General features: G+C 35.3%; 1 protein-coding gene and 1 long non-coding RNA gene across 2 annotated transcripts; one reads left to right on the plus strand and one right to left on the minus strand.

Annotated features, from left to right (window-relative positions):
* Positions 1–5,319: 5,319 nt before the first annotated feature.
* On the minus strand, positions 5,320–6,834 carry LOC125647147 (uncharacterized). The gene has a single exon (XM_048873832.2). The coding sequence runs from the start codon at positions 6,832–6,834 to the stop codon at positions 5,320–5,322; it is 1,515 nt and encodes a 504-aa protein (XP_048729789.2).
* Positions 6,835–22,267: 15,433 nt separating this feature from the next.
* LOC130046762 (uncharacterized) lies at positions 22,268–23,474 on the plus strand. Its single transcript, XR_008795764.1, has 2 exons — positions 22,268–22,415; positions 23,081–23,474. It is a non-coding gene; the product is annotated as an uncharacterized LOC130046762 (long non-coding RNA).
* The last annotated feature ends 745 nt before the right edge of the window (positions 23,475–24,219 follow it).

The raw sequence follows: 24,219 nt of genomic DNA on the forward strand, positions 1-24,219 counted from the left end.
AAAGAAGATGTAATTACGTATAATGTGCATCACATGCAATTCTAATGATGCAGGCAAATAATTTTGATGTAATATAAAAGGCAAGTGTGAACTGTAGATCTACCCAGAATAGATTCAATAAGAATTGAAGGTCAAAATCATGGTGGTAACACAAAGCATCTGCATACAAGAATTTCGAGGCTTGTTAAATGGAAAAATTATACGAAAAAAATAGTCACCAGCAATATCTACATTTTAACTCATATGAGAAATCTGATAACAGTTTCAATATCCAGACAGATGGAAATTAATGTAATTCAGACGAAAAGGGAGCTTGTCTACGAGAAAACCATGCAACTATATAAAAATGAAGGAAATGGTGGTCATCAATATCATTTCTAATCATTTATATCATTGGAGTATATGGTTGGAATAATTATAATTTTAGGTCAATTTATTGATAGGTCATTTCTATTTTTAGTAACAGCGCATTCTGTATTTACACGTGGATTAGTCTTTGAACACAAGAAAAATCCCTAAATATTAGGGTTTTGTTTTTTCAAAAAGGCAAATCAATTCTGAAGACTTATGTAAAGAATGGATTTTTTAATGATATTTCCATGTATAAACCACTTATGGAGAAATCATGTTTGACATCATAAGTATAAATATAGAGGTTACATGGAGCTTGTAATTTGGCATTGTGCCAAACTTTTTCATTTCGTGTTATATGGTCAATTTTGAAATAGGTGTTGCTGCAAAAGTTACGCTTAAATTTCTTTAAAAGTGTACAGTACTTAAATCTCAAATCCTTGTCTGTAAAATATAAAAAATTGTATTTTGGACTTTTGGCCGTTCATTTGCAATTAAAATTTAAAAACTGACAAAAATGAATATTTCTAAGCAATTAAAAATTATCTTTTAAAAGATTAAAGATTTAAGATTTGTGATATTAGATGCATAAATTGTTTGGAAATTTAAGTTTATCTATAGATTTAACATTTTCTCATGCAAAAATTTACACCTTTCTCTATTTTACCAACAACAAAGATCTTAAATATTGTAAACTGATGGTATTATGTATATGTATATATATATGCTAATGTAGTTTCTTAAAGTCATTAATGTAGGTAGAGTTTGGATCGTCACTACTTTGTTCATCATGAGAAATTGATCGGAATTGTTTTTGGAAAAATTATTTATCTGAAACCGAAGATTATTTCAATCAGGTCTCTTGAGCTAAATCAGCCCCCCTTTACTTTTTTATGGCAATCAATAAACAATTGAAATGGAAGCTTGAACTGATGAATTAAATCCTTGAAACACCCCCCCCCCCCCCATTATTATCATTATCAAGGATTTTGAGCTTTGGGTTTTGTTAAACTAATTTTTAGGGAGGTTGGAGGTTCTATCAAAAATTTGCCACCCACCCACACCCTCCGCCCTGGTGATGAGTGCCAACTACGGGGCCTCTCCACCTACCCCGGTACACTGTACGTGTGTTTAGACAGGACAGACTATACCAGTCGGGTCAGGTATAAACAATACATTTCATTACAAATTATATTTCCAATTATTACAAGCGAATTTCTTTACTTTTGTGCGAATTCGGACGTTATTATTATCTGACTTTCATCTTCGGTGCAATTTATGTGATTACTGTCAGTTAATATTTAAGCTATATTTCATATGCACATGTGACGGTGTTAGGAGTGGAGTGCAAATGCAAAGAATATTTCTGTATTTAGATATAGTCAACATAATTGATTATGTTATGATTTTAACAAGATCATTTACTATCTAAGAGCATTTTAACATTACCACCTCTCTCCTCTCAATATAATGTTTATAATTATTAATTTCGACCTTGTGACCATGACCTATTTTTTAAAAACTTCAACCTGGGCTATGTCTTTTGAATATTGGGATAAGGCTTTGATATTTTACATATAGATGCCTCATGAAGTGACCTTTGTTTTGGTAGAAGACATTTGACCTAATGACCTTTGCCTTGAACTTTGACGTACTGTTCAAAAACCTATCTTGGTCATATCTTTTGAACCAAGAGTGCATATTAAGCATGCTATTCAATTAAATAACATGCTTAATATGTACATATAAACAAGAGTTGTCAGATGACTGAACCTAACTGTTTGTTCAAAAGGTTAAACGTTTTTGAAAAATATGTCAAAGTCCAAGGTTACTAAGTCAAAAGTTTTGATACCATATCAAAGGTCTGCTCATGAGGCATCTAAATATGAAATATCAAATCTCTATCCCATTGGTTCAAAAGATATAGCCAAGGTTAATGTTTTTGAAAAGTAGGTCAAAGTCCAAGGTCATATGAAGTTGTCAGGTACAATATATTAGATAAAAAGTACTTTGTGGTTAGGAATTTTTAGATGTCATCAAACTTTAACAAATGAAGTTTCTAGAAAAAATTGAGGTGCTCATAAAGTTATATAAGACTTAATAAGATAACAAGGACCATGCATGGCAAACAGGTTTAGGTGGCTACCAGAATAAAAGCTCTACAAGCAGGAAAATATGCCCAACTTGAAGCATTAATATATTTACTATAATCGAGAGTCCAAAGACAGATTTTTGATATATCGTAAATATACTTCTTCTCTATAAGATGAAAGTAATTTTGAATAAATCAAAGCGTTACTTTTTGACTACCAGTTGATTCAAAAGTTATCATTTTCTGCAATTTATCAAAATCTGGAATCGTGCCAAATTTGTGACCTTTGTGCACTTAAACGGAAGTAAAATTTTAGAGTCGCACTAAACAATATGAATATGCATATCCAGTTGTTTTACAAACTGTGTCAATTTTTAAAAGTCCATTTTCAATAACCTGTTAGAATTTTTAAATAGAAAGGGTAAAATATACATAATTTTACCCTTTTGTCAGAACAAAAGTGCTATTTTTAGTAACATGGCTGCAAATCCCTATCCAATGACTACATCCACGAAAAAAAATGTGCCAAAGTATTTGATATTGATGTACTTTATTACACTCAAAATATGTTGTTGATCCGACAACCTTGCTTCCATCACATTTTGCATGGTTTTCTCGTAAACAAGCTCTTAAGGTGGGTCCTTAGTCCTGGATTTTTGGGGTTTAGGTAGCATTTTTTGTTTGAAATCAATAAATTAACATTCAGAGTAATGAAAAAAGGCAAAACAGTTAAGGATTTCCATACAAGGTGAAGATATTAATTTTCATTACAGACACTACTGAAGTCGTGTACTCCTATGTAGATTTTTATGAAATTCATTGGAAACAGTTATTTGTTGTTATTTTAAAATAAAAACAACAAAATATTTTTTGAATTGCATTTATTTATCCGAAAACATGTCAATAACTAAAACACATGTCATTTTCAATATGTTCATCAAGTTTTAGAATGATATATGCAAAATTATTGAATTAGCGTTATTCTCCAAAATGTTAAAAAACAAACAAATGTGGACGCATTTTCCTTATTGCATGGTTTACATATCATTGTTTCTGTTTTGTGTCAACAAACAACAGGAGACAGTTTGAGTTTAAAATATAGTATGCATATTCCAACATATATACAACATATCACATATGGTATACAACTGGTCAGATAATGATACAAAAATAAATATTTGGCAAAAGGGCAAACCCAGCTATGCAAGATACATGGAAGCATCTGACCCATGTGGCACACTAGAGTTCCACCTGAGCAAAACAGTGAGGTGTGCTATTCTGCCAAGTGGTAGTATGTTGCATGTTCGGATGTTGAGCTCAACAACCCGGTGAGTATGTGATGTTTGAGGTGTCAAACAGTTACTGCATTAACCAGGAGTTGAGCTGAGAAAGAGGTCGAGGTCATGTCGGTGGAGAGCCAGCTGGCATACTCCGCAACTCAGTGAGCATGAGTGTTTGAGGTGTCAAACCGATAACTCATGAGCTTCTTGCTGACATTAACGTATGGTGGCAGAAGACCTGACCGCTGAACGATACAGAGTCCGATACCTTAGAATTTTGGGGTAAACTTCTTGCATGTAGAGCTACGACATGCAAGAAGTTGCCCAAGAATCAGGTATAAATGTAAAACATTGAATAGCTGAGTTGCCCCAAAATAAGAGGGAATAGAGTAAAATGTTGATACATAATGCATTGCGCCAAAATAGCTGGGGACAGTATTAGCGAGGCATGAAGGAAAAACATAGCGTAGCACATGCCCGAGGCAGGTAAAACAAACAACCTGAGCAAAACAAAATGCAGCACGAGGGGGATTGGTGAGTATATACAAGGTTCTGAGGGTCTCAAGGCTTTTGCTATAAGGGCCTGTCTTATCGAGTGGGATCGGTGAGTATATACAAGGTCCTGAGGGTCTCAAAGACTTTCTGCTATGAGGGCCTGTTGGGCCTGTTTTATTGCAGAAGATGGTGTTCTTATGTACCTACAATATGAATCCGAAGACCATCTACCCAATACTTTGATTAGGTGATCTTCAATATGAGCTGAGGCAGCTGAAGTAGCAGCCCCTATGCGGAAAGAGTGGCCGCTATAGGCGTGGGGATTGATGCCGACCTTGACTAAAGTGTCCCTGAACAATGAAATGAATGCATTCCTAGACAGTGGCATGCCGTCTGCTGTTATAAATAGTGGTTCGGAAGGAGAGGGGTTGGACCTTAGTCTTAATTTGAGATATTTGGAGCATGCGTTATAGGGGCAAGCGTTGGAGTTGTTTTTGAACAGTTTGATGACGACCCCTTTTCTAAATGGGTCAGTTTTTGACATCTTTAAATGCAGATGCACTATGTCCTCAAAAATTTGTATATCTGACATGCAAATATGAGAGGATGGGTCGAAATCTGCGTAAATTGTAAATTCACCACATCTCAGGAAGCCAAAAAATGCTACTGAACAAGTGGCCAGTAACAAAACATTGTTGAATGCGGTACATTGATTGGATTGTTGCAAAAAAGTACACAGTTTTTTGAGGACAGCAAAAGTGACAGGTTGTCGCAGATTTTTTGGCCTTATTTGGCTTCGTTTAACCCCATTAAGAGCAGCGAATAGCCTAGGCATTTCATTAACATTAGGATACATGATGTTATGTTTTATACAATGAAAACGTATGCCACATATATACAACTTGATTGTGGCATGACTAAGTTCTAATCTAGAGTAACAATGAGCAACGAAATACAATAATAAGTCCTGTGACACTGGAACGTCAGGTAAGCGTGTCTGTGGAATGATATTGCACATGAGCAGAAATCGGGTGTAGGCTTGGAATCCTGTTATATATGACTGTTTAGTCCTGGGAGCTATAGCCGCATCGAGGAGGTTGTCTACAATACTGTCAAGTCTTTCAGAACTTCCTTGTATCCTGGAACGGTGCAGGACTTCTTGTTGGCAGCTGGGACCAGCTGTCGGAACTTGGGAATCTGTAATCGAGACAGACAGTCAGCAATAACATTTTTGTGGCCTTCAAAATATTTGCTTTTGAAAACGAAATTATTGTTAGCTGCACATAGTGTTAGACGACGAACGAGTGCCATGATTTTTGGGCATTTAGAACGGCCTTTGTTGATGATAGCCACGGTGCCTTGATTATCGCAGGAGAAGACAATGCGTTGTTTCCTCCACGAGTGACCCCACAGCAGTGCCGCCACAACGATCGGGTAAAGTTCACGAAATGCTATAGAGAGTTCATCACTGTCCTTGCATGTACGTTGCAAGGGCAATGGCCAGGATTCTGAGAACCAGCGTCCTTGAAAGAACCCCCCATAACCAAGGGTTCCTGAAGCATCTGTATAGAGTTGCAGGGCATCGGAGCTAACTTCTATTTGGTTGTAGAACATAGATATGCCATTCCATTGTTTGAGGAAGATTAACCACATGTTCATGTCCTCTCTGGAGCCTTTGTTTAAGGTGACGTGGAAATGGAGTTGTTTAACTGATGTGGACAGTGTAATGAGTTGTGACACGAAGGAGCGCCCTGGAACTATGACTCTACTCGCAAAACTAAGATGGCCCAAAATTTGTAGAAGCTCTCTTTTGGTACAAGATTTCTTTTGGAGAAATTCGTCAAGGAACGATATGATTCTGGAGATTTTCTCAGGAGGCAGTCGTGCTTCCATCTTAACAGAGTCTAATGTGATGCCGAGGAAGGTAATGGTGGTGTCTGGACCTTCTGTCTTGTGTTTGGCTATAGGTATGTTTAGCCTCTTAAAGATGAGCATGAGTAGGGCCATGTTTCTTTCTCCACACTTCTCTGGCTCCTCGAAGGTGATAAAGTCGTCCAACAGGTGTAAAATATGCTTGATGCCGTAGTTGTGGGTGGCTATCCAACAAATAGCTTGGGCGAGGCAGTCAAATATTCTGGGGCTAGATCTACAGCCGAAAGCGAGTTTTGTGTAGAAATAATATAGACCTTTCCATTTAAGAAGAAACAAGTGCCACTGAGATGGTGAAATTGGTATTAACTTGAAAGCATCAGATATGTCTGTTTTACACATGGTGGTTTCCAAACCTAGTTTCTGAATTATTTTTATGGCGTCATCAGTTGTAACACATGAAAGTGAACATTTTTCTTTATCGATGAGAGAATTTATGCTGGGATCTGAAGCTTCTGAGTGAGGGGCTGATAGGTCCATTATCAGACGTCCTTTATTTGAATATTTTTTGAAACTAACTCCAATGGGACTCACTCTATATTTTGTAAATGGGGGCGTGTCGAATGGTCCTTGTAAGAATCCTTTCTCCACCTCTTTGTTGAGAAGGTCGTCTACTATATGGGGATTGGAAATAGCTGACAGAAGATTCCGGCATTCTTTGCTTGGAATATCAGTATTGTTAATCATAGTATCGAAACCGTGGCGAAGGCCGTCACATAGATATTTCACGAAGTTAGAGTCTGGATGTAATTTTAATTCTAATTCTAGGCGGTCGACGTTGACTGGGGTTGAAACAGAAGATGGAAGGGTAGCCGGTTTTGTGTTATCTAGTCACTTGCCTTTTCTCATGGACTCCTCGCATGAGTGGCCTCCGTGATCGCTTGCCTTGCACACATAGCACACATGCGAAAAAATGCAGTTCTTCCTGCCGCATTTCCCAGCATTGAAATTGTTACAAATTTCGGTACCATTATGCATTTTTCGGGGTCTACCATACTTGTCTTCTTTGGCGGAGTTGATAGATTGAGTGTTTTTTAGCATCTGGTATTGGGTTGGTTTGATTCGTAACAGGGGACAGAATGAGCCTGAATGTGATGTGGAGTTGCACAGATTGCAAGCTGAAACTCTGGCATTTCCCATGACCATGCTCAGAAGCGCATTATCCTTGATGGACCAATCAACCTTTATATTTAGATCATGTAGGGCAGCGGCTGCTCTAGCTGAAAACTGTGTATGGTAGTCGTAGAATTTTTGGCCATACACATTAGAAATTTCTGCGATATTCCCTTCGTATCTATCCAGCTCCACTCTCCTTTCGGGAAATCTTGTACACATAATCCTTTTGTATTTGCCAAAAGCAGTTATAAACTCGCTAATAGTCAGGGATTTGTGGAGGCGTGGATCCACGGACTCCAAGACATTGAGGCCCATGGCAATCTCTGGCACGGATTTGTTTACTTCGTATTTAGGGATAAGTAGACTAGCTAAGTTTACGTCCCTGCCTTCCCAGATTTTTCGTTTGAGAGAATCTGATACAATATCTATTTGAGGTAGGCATTCAGCAGAAACACCGAATTGCGTAGTGCGTAAAGACCCACCTAACGTAATGTCCGTTCCTGTGAATCCGCTTCCCACTGCGGTAGTTGAACTACCTCTTGCCGTTTCTAAAGTGTAGGACTTCTCTTCGTGATCCTTTTTTACCAGTTCGGAAACGGTCTTCTGGAGGGTCTCTAGATTCTTTTGAAGAGACTGTGGAGTAGCCTGGATGTTGTCGGGCTCGGGAGCCGCCATATTGGAAAACTGCTGGGTGGAAGTACTGTTATCACTACGCAGATTGGCGTCCCCGGTGTTTCTGAGTGCTTCGGTGACTGTGAATGGTCGACTGTTGTCAAATTCATCGTTGGCACTATTAGGACAGTTTGAAATTATTGTAGGGTTTGCTATGGCCGTTATGGTATCAATGTGCCTGTTTGGATCGAGGCTATTCACTGAACGGTTTCTTGTGTTGGTATTCTCCAGATACAATTTAAGTGTATTGTTCCTGTCCATAGATGATGGAACCGATATTCCAATAGTTTTCAATTCCACTTTCAGTTTTGTAAGAGTCCAGTTCTGTGGAATAGTCGAGTCGAATGTACGTGTACTTGCCCTATGGGCGGGACCGGCCGCGTCTCTCGGCCATGTCCTAAAGCACTGCACTGTCACAATTAGTAGCACACGATAAAATATCCAGTTACAGAGCGTATCACTTGAGTTTAAGGAATGTCAGAACACCTTATATCACGTAATACAGCCAATAGTAAGATAGCACACTTCCAGAAAAACACGAGGTAAATAATAACATGAACAAAGGTCAAGTGACGCTAAAACAATAGACGACTATTTATATTGACCAATCAGGAGACAGAATTTATGTAAAACCGGGACGGTGGAATTGTAAGTTCCGGGGCTGTGTGCTGACACAAACTTTGTTTATGCAAGCATAAACATTAATTATATTAGTAGATGTACATCTGTTATAGTTATTTATGAAAAAAAATCTATACCTTTCCTTAATAATTTCAAATCTATAGCTTCCAGAGTATGTATACCCCCATAAAAAACCGAAGTGTCTGGCACTATACAGTTGAGCTATTCAAAATCACTCGGTATTAAAATCGTAAGTAATTTCATGAAAAGACACAGATAATGATTCCTTTTCACCTTGATAAAATGTTTGTCAAAAATAAAGGAAATCTATCGCATAATGGACTTGATAAATAATTTAATGAAAACAGAGTTATTGTCCTTGGATTCAATATTTTGAAACATATCATTGACTTTTCAAATATAATTAAGACTTTTGAAATATTTTATGGCTAACAAGGTTTTTTTATAATAACTATTGAAAAAGGCTCCCACAAAATTTATGTTCCTGTCATTATATCATTGACTTTGCAAAATCCTATGACGTCACAGCAGTGTGGAACTACGTTAATACCAAGGAAAATCAAGAAAGGCCATTGTGAATCAGCAGATGATGTCCTATACAACCATCCTTCCATGACACATGCAATGGGAAGGTAACAGCTAGTATATACATATAAATGATATTAAAGTCCCACACTCGTTCCATATAATGTCCCTTGAACATTACAAGTATTTACTTATTCCAAATACATGTAGTTCAAAATAAAGTCAGAAATTATAAACATTTTTTTTTAATTAAAGTTTATTTCAGGAAACAAAGCCTGCCTAAAACTCCAAAATTACATTTCCAGAAAGCTGAAGAATGGATAAAAATGTAACTAACATCTTACAACCCAGATTTCATTCCACTGAAAAGAAAAGGGACAGAGTAAGAAGTTTTTATTAACGAAAGATAAATATATGCTGAAACCTCTTAAAAGATATATTGTTAGCTCACCTGGCTGAACTGAAAGCTCAAGTGAGCTATATTAATCACCTTTTATCTGCTGTCTGTCTGTAAACTTTTCACATTTTCATCTTCTCCAGAACCACTGGGCCAAATTCAACCAAACTTGGCGTAGATCATCCATGGGTTAAGGGGATTCAAGTTTGTTGAAATGAAAGGCCATAATGTCTTCAAAGGGGAAATAATCACAAAAATGTAAAAAAAAAAAAAAAAAAAAAAAAATTGGGGGGGGGGGGGTGTCATTTAAAAATCTCCACAAGAACCACTGGGCCAGGAAAGTTCAAATTTACATGACGGCTCTCTGACATAGTGCAGATTCAATTTTGTTAAAATCATGGCCCCAAGGGTAGGGTGGGCCACAATAGAGGATAAAGGTTTTGCATACAAGTATATAGAAAAAATCTTTTTAAAAAATATCTCTTGAACTATTTAAGCTAGGACTTTTATATTTTGTATATACATTCTTTACAAAAAGTTCTTTCATGTGATGCAACGCTGTTTGATCTTGCGACTTTGACCTGGACGTTTTACCTACTTTTGATAAAAATATGACCTATTCAATATCTCAACTATTTAAGATAGAGCTTTCATATTTTGCATAGATTTCTTATATGGCAAGATCTTTTGTATCATACCATGATCAATTGTCTTGTGACCTTGATCTTATCCAGAACAGCAAGATCATGTCAATCATATTGGTGTTGAGGCATTTCTATGTTACGTGAATTCATTTTCAGTAATGTTGTGATCCTTTGGGGCTCATGTAGGCTGGGGGCCACAATATGGGATCAACATTTTTCATGGGAATAAAGATTGAAATCTTTTTAAAATCACAACAGCTGTACAATGGCTGGGCCGAGGTGACTTCGGTGAGCGATGTGGCTCTTTGGCCTTTTGTACTGTTTAAGATGCATGTATTTAAAATTTATCATGGGGTATATTTGCATTAATTTTTTCAGAAAGTTTGCATGTCCATGTTTTTGAAGGTGACTAGGTGGGAAGTCAATAGTTGCTTACCAGATCATATGCTTGCAGAGGATACTAGGGATAAAGTAGCAGAAAATGATGAAAAACATGGAAGTGGCAGACAGGGCTGACATGAATGCAATGAACAATGAGCTGATCGAGGAGACGGTGATGGAATTATATAGGACACGTGCTATGGAGGGGAGGTGACAATGACAGTGAGATGGTGTTAGGTTGGACACCAGAAGGGAAGAGGGCATTTAAGAGACCAAAAACAACCTGGAGAGAACAGTAGAAACAGAAAGAAAGAAAGATTGCAGAATAGAGAAACTGGAATGAGATCAAGATGGTAGCAATAGAACAGAGTGGATTGGAGAGAGTCTCGGCCCCATGTGTTTTGGCATGGAGAGAACTAAGTAATGTCTAGATTGTTGGAGATAGGATGACCAGGAAAATGATTGGATGTGCGGGAAACTGCACTAAGACCCTTATGTATTTGGATAAATTTACATACCATCATGATTTTACTATGAAAAACTTCAAAAAATCCTCAACTCATACTGTAGCTGACATTGCACTTAATATTAATATCTCAAATGAACATATTTTTAGACATACGATATCTAAACTATGGAGTCCATGTACATTTTCACAATGGAATGTGATATATGTGTGAAATTATTTCCTATGGTAGGCACATGTTAGTTTAAATGATGATGTATATCTTATGACTATGGAAGAACATGTGTTCAGAACAGAATATGTGTCTAGAAGAGCTGTTGCCCTTGAATGTAATTCATGATTTACATGGGGTTGAAAAATAATCCAGCACACAGTAGTACTAAATGCATTATGTTAAAATACATTTATGAATATTATAAGTGATCCTGTCAATTACTGATTAATACACTTTTTGAAATCATATTATTATTATGTTTAATAAATTTCAAGGCTACACAATTGTACATTTTACAATATAATATTCTGCACTGTGGTATCAAATTCCCTTCACTTAATTTAAGAGTTACATAGTCATTAACAGCAAGTTAATTATGATATGCTATGTAGTTTGTCAAAGGGGCATTAGCTGTGAAAGTGATGGCAACCTTTTTATTCAAAATCTCTCAATGGCATAGGAATATATATTAATGCCAAATAAAAACATTTATTTTGTACAAAAACAAGAGAAACCTAATAAAACGACGATAGATTGTCACTTTTAGTGTACAGAAATACATAAGGAAGAATTATTGTCTTGCAAGACAATAATTATTTAATTACCAAAATTCATGAGATCGGTAAAGTTGGTTACTAGTAACCAGCTACTAGTAACTGGTTACTTAAAAAGAGAAAAGTTGGCTACTAGTAGCCAGCTACTTGAACCAGGAAAAGTTAGCTACTAGTAGCCAGTTACTAGTAGCCAGCTACTAAAAGTAAGAAAAGTTAGCTACTCGTAGCCAGCTACTACAAAATATAAAAGTTAAAATTACTGACAGCTCGCTGCTAGATAAAGGTTAATGAGTTTGAAAATTATTATTTATCAGATTTATTTCTAAAGAGGACGAGGAGTCGTATGAAATTTCATGCTCAATTATCCCCAATTACATAACGTTGCAATGCAAAATACGAATAAACTTTTTCAACTGAGCGTTTACTTTAAAAGTGATACGGATTGAATTCAGACCTTCAATAATTTGATATACCATCCATTTTGAGATCTCTGCTACTTTTACAATTTGATTCGAGTTACCCTGAAATTTCACCATAAGTGTGAATACCGTAAGAAACTTTATGTTTGACTTTATGTTTGTATTAGATATCTGACGAATTTACGACTATACATATGGCAAGAAGTGATAGATGGTGTGTTGGTACGCCACGAATTTTCAGATATCGCTCTTTAGAAAATCAGTTACTTATACATTTTGATAATGAAATTTCAATGAAATTTCAAAATCCGTGTGAATACCATAGGGAACTCCGTGTTTATATCATATATTAAACTAACTTACAACGATTCGTATGGCGAGTAGTGATATTTGGTATCGTGATATGTCATCAATTTTCAGATATCGCGCTTAAGGAAGTCAGCTACATATACCTTTTGATGGCAGGTAAACTGAAATTTCAAGTTTTTCGCAAATATCCTAAGGAACTCTGTATTTGTATTAGATATTTGACTAGTTAACAACTACCCACGTGAAGAGGTGTGATATTAGGTATCTTGATATTCCAACAATTTTCGGATATCATACTTAACGAAGTCAGCTACTTATACCTTTTGATTCCTGGTATCCTGAAATTTCAAGTTTTTCAATATATCTTAAAGAACTCTGTATTTGTATTAGATACCTGACTAATTTACAATTATCAAAGTGAAGACGAGTGATATTAGGTATCTTGATATGCCAACAATTTTCGGATATCATACTTAACGAAGTCAGCTACTTATACCTTTTGATTCCTGGTAACCTGAAATTTCAAGTTTTTCATAAATATCTTAAAGAAATCTGTGTTTTTATTAGATATCTGACTAGTTTACGACTATCCATGTGAAGTGGAGTGGTACTAGGTATCTTGATATGCCATCAATTTTCAGATATCACCCTTAAAGAAGTCAGCTACTTATAACTTTTGATTGCAGGTAACCTGAAAATTAAAGTTTTTAGAAAATATTTTAAGGAACTCCGTCTTTGTTGTAAATATCTGGTTAATTTACCAATGTACATATGACAAAATCTGATATTAGGTATCTTGATATGCCATCAATTTTTCGATATCACGCTTAAGGAAGTCAGCTACTTATACCTTTTTATTCGTGGTAACCTGAAATTTCAAGTTTTTCATTAATATCTTAAAGAACTCTGTATTAGTATTAGATATCTGACTAATTTACAACTATCTACGTGAAGAAGTATGATATTAGGTATCTTGATATGTGAACAATTTTCGGATATCATACTTAAAGAAGTCAGCTACTTTTACCTTTAAATTGCAGGTAACCTGAAATGTCAAGTTTTTCATAAATATCTTAAAGAACTTTGAGTTTGTATTAGATATCTGACTAATTTACACCTATCCATGTGAAGTGGAATGGTATTAGGTGTCTTGATATGCCATCAATTTTCAGATATAACCCTTAAGGAAATCAGCTACTTATACCTTTTGATTGCAAGTAACATGAAATTTCAAGTTTTCTACCAATCTTTTAAGGAATTCTGAGTTTCTATTAGATATTTGACTAATTTACAATTATCAAAGTAAAGAAGAGTGATATTAGATATCTTGACATGCCATAAGTTTCCAGATATCACCCTTAAGGAAGTCAGCTACTTATACCTTTTGATTCCTGGTAACCTGAAATTTCAAGTTTTTCATAAATATCTTAAAGAAATCTGTGTTTTTATTAGATATCTGACTAGTTTACGACTATCCATGTGAAGTGGAGTGGTACTAGGTATCTTGATATGCCATCAATTTTCAGATATAACCCTTAAGGAAATCAGCTACTTATACCTTTTGATTGCAAGTAACATGAAATTTCAAGTTTTCTACCAATCTTTTAAGGAATTCTGAGTTTCTATTAGATATTTGACTAATTTACAATTATCAAAGTAAAGAAGAGTGATATTAGATATCTTGACATGCCATAAGTTTCCAGATATCACCCTTAAGGAAGTCAGCTACTTATACCTTTTGATTCCTGGTAACCTGAAATTTCAAGTTTTTCATAAATATCTTAAAGAAATCTGTGTTTTTATTAGATATCTGACTAGTTTACGACTATTCATATGAAGTGGAGTGGTACTAGGTATCTTGATATGCCATCAATTTTCAGATATCACCCTTAAAGAAGTCAGCTACTTATACCTTTTGATTGCAGGTAACTTGAAAATTAAAGTTTTTAGAAAATATTTTAAGGAACTCCTTCTTTGTTGTAAATATCTGGTTAATTTACCAATGCACATATGACAAAATCTGATATTAGGTATCTTGATATGCCATCAATTTTTAGATATCACGCTTAAGGAAGTCAGCTACTTATACCTTTTTATTCGTGGTAACCTGAAATTTCAAGTTTTTCATTAATATCTTAAAGAACTTTGTATTTGTATTAGATATCTGACTAATTTACAACTATCTACGTGAAGAAGTATGATATTAGGTATCTTGATATGCCAACAATTTTCGGATATCATACTTAACGAAGTCAGCTACTTTTACCTTTTAATTCCAGGTAACCTGAAATGTCAAGTTTTTCATAAATATCTTAAAGAACTTTGAGTTTGTATTAGATATCTGACTAATTTACAACTATCCATGTGAAGTGGAATGGTATTAGGTATCTTGATATGCCATCAATTTTCAGATATAACCCTTAAGGAAGTCAGCTACTTATACCTTTTGATTCCTGGTAACCTGAAATTTCAAGTTTTTCATAAATATCTTAAAGAAATCTGTGTTTTTATTAGATATCTGACTAGTTTACGACTATTCATATGAAGTGGAGTGGTACTAGGTATCTTGATATGCCATCAATTTTCAGATATCACCCTTAAAGAAGTCAGCTACTTATAACTTTTGATTGCAGGTAACCTGAAAATTAAAGTTTTTAGAAAATATTTTAAGGAACTCCGTCTTTGTTGTAAATATCTGGTTAATTTACCAATGCACATATGACAAAATCTGATATTAGGTATCTTGATATGCCATCAATTTTTCGATATCACGCTTAAGGAAGTCAGCTACTTATACCTTTTGATTCGTGGTAACCTGAAATTTCAAGTTTTTCATAAATATCTTAAAGAAATCTGTGTTTTATTAGATATCTGACTAGTTACATGTAACAACTATCCATGTGAAGTGGAGTGGTACTAGTTATCTTGATATGCCATCAATTTTCAGATATCACCCTTAAGGAAGTCAAACACTTATACCTTTTGATTGCAGGTAACTTGAAAATTAAAGTTTTTCATAAATATCTTAAGGAACTCTGTGTTTGTATTAGATATCTGACTAATTTACAAATATCCATGTGAAGAGGAATATTAGGTATCTTGATATGCCATCAATTTTCAGATATCAACCAAAAGGAATTCAGCTACTTATACCTTTTTATTCCGTGTAGCCTAAAATTTCAGGCTTTTCGCAAATATCTTAAGGAACTCTGTCTTTGTATTATAAATCTCATTAATTTACCATCTTACATACGACAAGGAGTGAGATTAAGTATCTTAATATGCCACCAATTTTCAGATATCGCACTTAAGGAAATCAGCTACTTATACCTTTTGATTCCAAGAAGGATAAAATTTAAAGGTTTTAGCAAATAGTCTAAGGAAGTCTGTGTTTGTATTAGATATCGTATTAATATACCAGTGCACATATGACAAAGAGTTATATTAGGTATCTTGATATGCCATCACTTTTGAGATATCACGCTTAAGGAAGTCAGCTACTTATACCTTTTGATTGCAAGTAACCTAAAATTTCAAGTTTTTCGTTAGTATCTTACGGAACTCTGCGTTTGTATTCGATATCTGACTTAGTTCAAACTATCCACGTGAAGAGGAGTGATATTAGGGATCTTGATATGCCATCAATTTTCATATATCACTCTTTAGAAAGTCAGCTACTTATACCTTTTGATTACTCGACACCTGAAATTTCAACTTTTTCGTAAATATTTTAAGTAATTCTGCTTTTGTATTAGATATCTGACTAACTTACAACTATCCACATGAAGAGGAGCGATATTAGGTATCTTGATATACAATTAATTTTCAGATATCACCCTTAAGGAAGTCAGCTACTTATACTTTTTGGTTCTAAGTAAACTGAAATTTGAAGTTTTCCGTAAATATCTTGAGGAACTCTGCATTTGTATTAGATATCTGACTAACTTACAACCATCCACGTGAAGAGGAGTGATATTAGTTATCTTGATACCTATTATCATACCTCTTCACGTGGATAGTAGTTTACTAGTGAGATATCTAACAGAAACACAGAGTTCCTTAAGCTATATACAACACACTTTAAATTTCAGGATGTCTGGAATCAAAAGATATAAGTAGCTGACTTCGTGGAACGTGATATTTGAAAATTGATTGCATATCAAGACACTTCTTTTAAAGCCCTGTAATATCGGCAAATATAAATTAGTCAGATATCTAACATATCTATCTGGAAATTCATGGTATATCAAGATACCTAATATCACTCCACTTCACATGGATAGTTGTAAATTAGTCAGATATCTAATACAAACAAGGAGTTCTTTAAGATATTTAAGATAAACTTAAAATTTCAGGTTAGCTGGAATCAAAAGGTATAAGTAGCTGACTTCCTTAAGGGTGATATCTGAAAATTGATGGCATATCAAGATACCTAGTACCACTTCACTTCACATGGATAGTTGTTAACTAGTCAGATATCTAATACAAACACAGAGTTCTTTAAGATATTTATGAAAAACTTGAAAATTCAGGTTACCAGGAATCAAAAGGTATAAGTAGCTGACTTCCTTAAGCGTGATATCTGGAAACTTATGGCATGTCAAGATACCTAATATCACCCTTCTTCACTTTGATAATTGTAAATTAGTCAGATATCTAACACAAACAAGGAGTTCCTTAAAATATTGGTAGAAAACTTGAAATTTCATGTTACCTTGAATCAAAAGGTATAAGTAGCTGACTTCCTTAAGCGTGATATTTGAAAATTGATGGCATATCAAGATACCTAATACCACTCCACTTCACATGGATAGTTGTAAATTAGTCAGATATCTAATACAAACAAGGAGTTCTTTAAGATATTTATGAAAAACTTGAAAATTCAGGTTACCAGGAATCAAAAGGTATAAGTAGCTGACTTCCTTAAGGTGATATCTGGAAACTTATGGCATGTCAAGATACCAAATATCACTCTTCTTCACTTTGATAATTGTAAATTAGTCAGATATCTAATACAAACAAGGAGTTCCTTAAAATATTGGTAGAAAACTTGAAATTTCAGTTTACCTGCCATCAAAAGGTATATGTAGCTGACTTCCTTAAGCGTGATATCTGAAAATTGATGGCATATCAAGATACCTAATACCATTCCACTTCACATGGATAGTTGTAAATTAGTCAGGTATCTAATGCAAACAAGGAGTTCTTTAAGATATTTATGAAAAACTTGAAATTTCAGGTTAGCTGGAATCAAAAGGTATAAGTAGCTGACTTCGTTAAGTATGATATCCGAAAATTGTTGGCATATCAAGATACCTAATATCACTCGTCTTCACTTTGATAATTGTAAATTAGTCAGATATCTAATACAAACTCAGAGTTCCTTAAGATATTTGCGAAAAACTTGAAATTTCAGTTTACCTGCCATCAAAAGGTATATGTAGCTGACTTCCTTAAGCGTGATATCTGAAAATTGATGACATATCACGATACCCAATATCACTACTCGCCATACGTATCATTGTAAGTTAGTTAAATATATGATATAAACACGGAATTCCTTATGGTATTCACACGGATCTTGAAATTTTCATTGTACCGATAACCAAAATGTATAAGTAACTGATTTCCTAAAGAGCGATATCTGAATATTCGTGGCGTACCAAAACACCATCTATCACTTCTTGCCATATGTATAGTCGTAAATTCGTCAGATATCTAATACAAACATAAAGTTTTTTGCGGTATTCACACTTATGTTGAAATTTCAGGGTAACTCGAATCAAATTGTAAAAGTAGCAGATATCTCAAAATGGATGATATATCAAATGATTGAAGGTCTGAATTCAATCCGTATCACTTTTAAAGTAAACGCTCAGTTGAAAAAGTTTATTCGTATTTTGCATTGCAACATTATGTAACTGGGGATAATTGAGCATGAAATATCATACGACTCCTCGTCCTCTTTAGAAATAAATCTGATAGATAATAATTTTCAAACGCATTAACCTTTATCTGGTAGCGAGCTATCAGTAATTATAACTTTTATATTTTGTAGTAGCTGGCTACGAGTAGCTAACTTTTCTTACTTTTAGTAGCTGGCTACTAGTAACTGGCTACTAGTAGCTAACTTTTCCTGGTTCAAGTAGCTGGCTACTAGTAGCCAACTTTTCTTAAGTAGCCAGTTACTAGTAGCTGGTTACTAGTAGCCAACTTTACCGATCTAAATTCATGTGATATTCATACACATTCATGTGCCTGTTTTGAGGTTAAAAGGTGTTTGAAATAATTAAATACTTGTGTTATTACTGAAATATACATGTATGATATGGAGCAATTTTCATTTAATTCAATTTTTGGTATCAAAATGACAGCTAATGCCCCTTTAAGAATAACTATCTTCAATGCACATCATAATAACCTTGTTTAGCTTGAAAGAATATTGGCTATAAGGAATCTTGATCATAAATATTAAAAATATTTTTAATTTCTCTCAAAGAGTTCCTTATAAACAAACATAAAATCATGATTATAGTACACTGACTCTTGTGTGTTTCAATCTATTAGACTTTCCCATTTTAATGCATTTCTTAAAAGTTGTGTTAAAAGAATTGGTGGTCTTCAAAAAGACTGTTGTAGTGAACAACAAAGGTCAACTGCTATTCAAAAGTCTGTGTACTTAGTCACCAAGGGTAAGGATAGAGGTTGTGTGGTTCTGCATTTCACAGGGCCAGTTAAGGGGCTGAAAAAATACAGTGTTAATGACAATTATTTCCATGAATAATTAGGAACATATCCCATCTCTTGTTAAAGTGTTCCTTTTTAAAGATTTTGTGGGAGATGAGAAATACTTTATTTGATGCACAAAGGCACCAAATTAAAAGTGGAGCTTGTTAATTCTTAGTGACATCCCTGCCATTATCTTCCATGCAGTCTTTTATGTGTCTTATAAAGCTGTGCAAACACTAGTGCTTGCATAGTGCACAGACAGGCGAAGTGTGGGTAGTGTACGTGTACAGATGCCGTTTTACTACCGTCCCATTCCAATTTGATATCCTTTACGCTCAGGCGCTTTAAATCAGAGACGGGACACTTTTAATTTTGATAAAGTTGATTTTCCGTTTTATTATATACCCATCAATGTATCGTTTGTTGATACTGTGGATTTCACAGCGTGTGATCCGGTTTTCCAAATCACCACACTGTGGTTTTCTGATTCCGTATCAGTATCCTCTGAAACTGATGCCGTCACAATGACGTCACAATGCATCAACGCAACCTGTTTTTTTTGTTTTTTTTTTGCTTAAAATATTGGCCGCGTCACAAACAAAACTGCACACAAAACATAATTTCACTGTATGTCTGTATTTTTGATAATTTGGATTACATTTAGTATCATATAAATGTGGATTTAAAATGCATAGGGGGTATATAATATTACTACATTAACTTGATCCGAAGAGTTGGATCACGTTTCGTTGACAGGCGCGGATCCAATCGGATCACGCGCTCGTCTTTTTCCGTAACCGGTAAGAAGACTCGGACGTGGATCGGCGCAAGAATTGCATCAAATCGATGCATTTCTTCGCCGGAAGCGCGCCCGTGGATGAGAGTTAAAAGGCCAGAACCGAATCCCTGAATAATATGTTATTTATATTTTCACCACAGATTCAGTTTTGGTATCATTAACGTCTTATTCACTCTAATACATAACATGTAAGTGGAAATTGATAGTGGTACAATACCTTAGATGTGTATAATATCTTAGATGCATTTGAAAGTTCACATTTCATAGTGTAACGTACGATTGTGACGTCAAAGTTACGTTTATGTATACGTAACAACCAACTCTGATGGCGTCGATCCACATACGATGTTCATTTGCGGTTACGGAATTAGCCGAGTAGTTACGATTGGCGCGGATCATCAGATCAAACTCGACGCTTCGCGTCTCGTGTGATCTGATGATCCGCGCCTGTCAACTCGACGTGATCCGACTCTTCGGATCAAGTTACTGTAGTAATAATATATATATATTCACATGCATAGTAAATTATCATCCCTTGCATATTATGATATTCTGGCTGACAACGCCCCCTCCCCCTTACATTGCATTGTAGGACGAATCCGTCCCCTTCTTTACATGTATGCTGTTGAAGTTTGGAATAGAGAACATCTGTTATGGATTTTTTTTGTCCCTTTTTTATTTTCGTTTGATAGTCAAGAATTGTAGACGATCGCAAGTTATTCTCTGCTAACCCCCCCCCCCTTTTCCCTTCTAAAAAAAACACGCTATGTGTCTGATGCTCTTAAGATTCTTATGTGCAACAAAAATGGAAGTTCGGTAAAATTTCTGGCAACTTTCTTGCATATTGTAATGGGGGAAAATGATTTAGTCAATATTAGCCCTAGATTGAAAAAAAATAATATATTTTATACATGTCTCTGATGCAAGGTGAAGATAACGAACAGTGATCAATCTCATAACTCCTACAAGCAATACAAAATAGATAGTTGGGCAAACACGGACCCCTGGACACACCAGAGGTGGGATCAGTTGCCTAGGAGGAGTAAGCATCCCCTGTTGACCGGTCACACCCGCCGTGAGCCCTATATCCTGATCAGGTAAACGGAGTTATCCGCAGTCTGATATAAAGCCTATCAAAAATACCGTGTAATTTCATTCCAAATATACCTAGCAAAATTTGTCATATAATTGGATATGTAAGGTATTCTATATCTATTAGAAAATATTTTATTAAGATTAATTTTTCGAATTTGAATATGGCGTATTATACGTCAACAATTATTCCGGAAATATATTATCTATTGGTGATGTTTCACCCAAGTAAGTATAATCTCGCGAGAATACCGATTGTTTTCATCTGCCCGTGTAGCACATTATACATTTATTGCATGATAGTGAAGATTTATTCACCCAAGAAAAATCATATTCCCCGAGGGCAACGCCCGAGGGGAATATGATTTTTTCTTGGGTGAATAAATCTGCATATCTCCCGAACATTCATGCAATAAATTGTTTATTATACCAAAACAAAGCAAGACCATAATATTTACCGCTTGGGCAGCCTCGTGCATTTTCCATAAATTTAACGTCAAAGACAACGAAATGTATTGTGACGTAACAATAAGTCCGAGTCATTCTACTTCCATAATTTGTAAGGCACAAAATATGCGGGTCTCTGATACACAGTTAAATCGCCTGGTTTGGGTTGATACAAAACAAGCAAGCAAATCAGCATTCAAGGAGAATGGGAATACAAGAATTGGTTATCATATCACTGTATTTCGCTGTTTGTACCTTCTAATTCGTTGAGGCGCGGTGTTACCGTTAGGGCAATCTCAGCTACATACATGTACAATGTATAGATGAGCGGACTCCAATCTCAAATGCAATTTTGTGGTCTTGCTTTGTTTCGGTATAATAAACAATTTATTGCATAAATGATCGGGAGATATGAAGATTTATTCACCCAAGAAAAATCATATTCCCCTCGGGCATTGCCCTCGGGGAATATGATTTTTCTTGGGTGAATAAATCTTCATATCTCCCTCACTATCATGCAATAAATGTATATTGTACCACTATCAATTTCCACTTACATGTTATGTATTAGAATGAATAAGACGTTAATGATACCAAAACTGAATCTGTGGTGAAAATATAAATAACATATTATTCAGGGATTCGGTTCTGGCATTTTAACTCTCATCCACGGGCGCGCTTCCGGCGAAGAAATGCATCGATTTGATGCAATGCCTCTCTTCCGCAACCCCGCGGAATACAATAATTCCGTCAACATTTTAATAGTTAGAATTCCATCGTAAGTTCCGGGGAGTTCAAGCAGGCGTAGACGACATTAAAGCAAACAACTGAGATTATTAATCGTGCGGAACTACCAATTCAGGTAATGTTGTATTTATGTTTTAGTTTTATAGTGTTGTGCGACGATATATAGTTATTTTATTTTACATAAAAAGATGTTGTGTATCATATTTTCAACTGGAATCGTTACGTTAAGCACCGGGATCTGGGGGTCCCCTACTGTATTATGTCAACGTTGAGCGAAATCACAGTCGCCGTTTCACTGTTTAGGAAACTTTTAAAACCTACAATTTATTGTGCACAGTTTGAAAGGGAGTAACAGGGTCTTAGAAAAATGCACAGTACTTTTTGCCACAATAGTACATAATCATAGGCTTCCTCTGTTGTCGGACCCCCCTCCCCCCTCGCGCCATTTTATCTATGATACATGTAACACTAGGGGAATATTCAGCTTTTGAGTTGGAGGGTGGCGTAAAAATGGCTAGAGTCTGCAAAACGGCAGGTGGCCTAGGTTCCCAATGTCACTCCACCTGAGATCTATTGTTAAAAGTTTGATTGACAGGCGGCCTACCGTCGATTAGGGTACAGGTAAAATTTGGGGGTGTTAACTTAAAATAGGGTCTTTATGCCCCCCCCCCCCCCCCCCTTCAAGTCTCAGTTTTGTCCCATTTCAGCAAAGTTTTATGACACATCAATATGCCCAGATAGTTTTTGCAATGAAGGTTTAATTTGTTTCCATTTTTGCAGCATGGGAAGGAAATACTGCTGTGTTCCAGGATGTTCAAATACATCATCAACAGTTACCCCGGAAGGCATAAAAATTGTTCTCCATCGGTTACCTATGTCAGAGGAAAAAACCCAAACTAAAACAAGAATGGATTCGCATGCTGAGAAATGTGCATGCAAATTTAATTGTTAATGACAGTACTAGAGATTTTTCACAACCTTGCATTTGTTAACATTCACAAAATTGTATTCATTTTATAGAATTTGTGTTTATGGTTGATGTACATTTTTTTTTTATGCAAGTACTATTTCTGTTGTGTTCTTCTTTATATGTCTTGATTATGTTCAGCAATACATTTATTTATACAAGTGTTAAATAAAATATGAAGATCCTTTTAATAAATTGTTTACCAAACTTGAATTTTAAGAATTATGCCAATATATGAAAATTTACTACTATATTATATATAGAACATGCCAAATGTTCATGTAGTTTTCACAGAGAACTCACAAATAGCCATTCTATATTTAAGAAACAACTGGCGATATAACTTGATATCAATCACAAATGTTGGCCACTAAAGTACATGGTATTCTATGAGAATAATTCTGGCACAAAAGATAGCATGTAAAACAATTTAAGTTTAGGAAGCATTTCACTCCACATTTCATCATTAAATGATATCCGTTCAATGGATATTCCTTTTTTTTTTTTGTCCATACAACAAAATCTACCCAAGGTTTTTCACTAATAGCAAGTTGTCCTTGAATCTGGAACATGTAGTTGTGGTCCGTTTTCAGTTTTAATTTGCCATCTTCCAACATGCAGTAAAAATGTTTATCTGTAGCACATTCTTCAGGTAGCAAATATTATATGTCTGGTTGATTTGGATAGGCAGATGTAAAGCGAGTATGTGGAAGCCATTTTCTCCTTACCAACTTGAACATGACTCCGCATCGATGGTTTGCAATTTGCTTTCAGGTAACAGATATCTGAACTATCATCAACAGGGTGGTACATTATGCAATCTGATTAAAACCAGATCTTCAATCCGCTCCTCTATTCGCCATGTCTCGTTGAAGATCTGGCGAAATGCTATAAGGGGTCATGTTCTGGTGAACTCTAATGACGCAAGATTTACAAGTCGGTCAGCCAATCG

This window comes from Ostrea edulis, chromosome 6, assembly GCF_947568905.1.
Source record: "Ostrea edulis chromosome 6, xbOstEdul1.1, whole genome shotgun sequence".
NCBI lineage: Eukaryota > Metazoa > Mollusca > Bivalvia > Ostreida > Ostreidae > Ostrea > Ostrea edulis.

Coding starts and splice junctions, on each gene's coding strand:
- LOC125647147 (XM_048873832.2), bottom strand. CDS start 6,834: ATGATTAACAATACTGATATTCCAAGCAAAGAATGCCGGAATCTTCTG.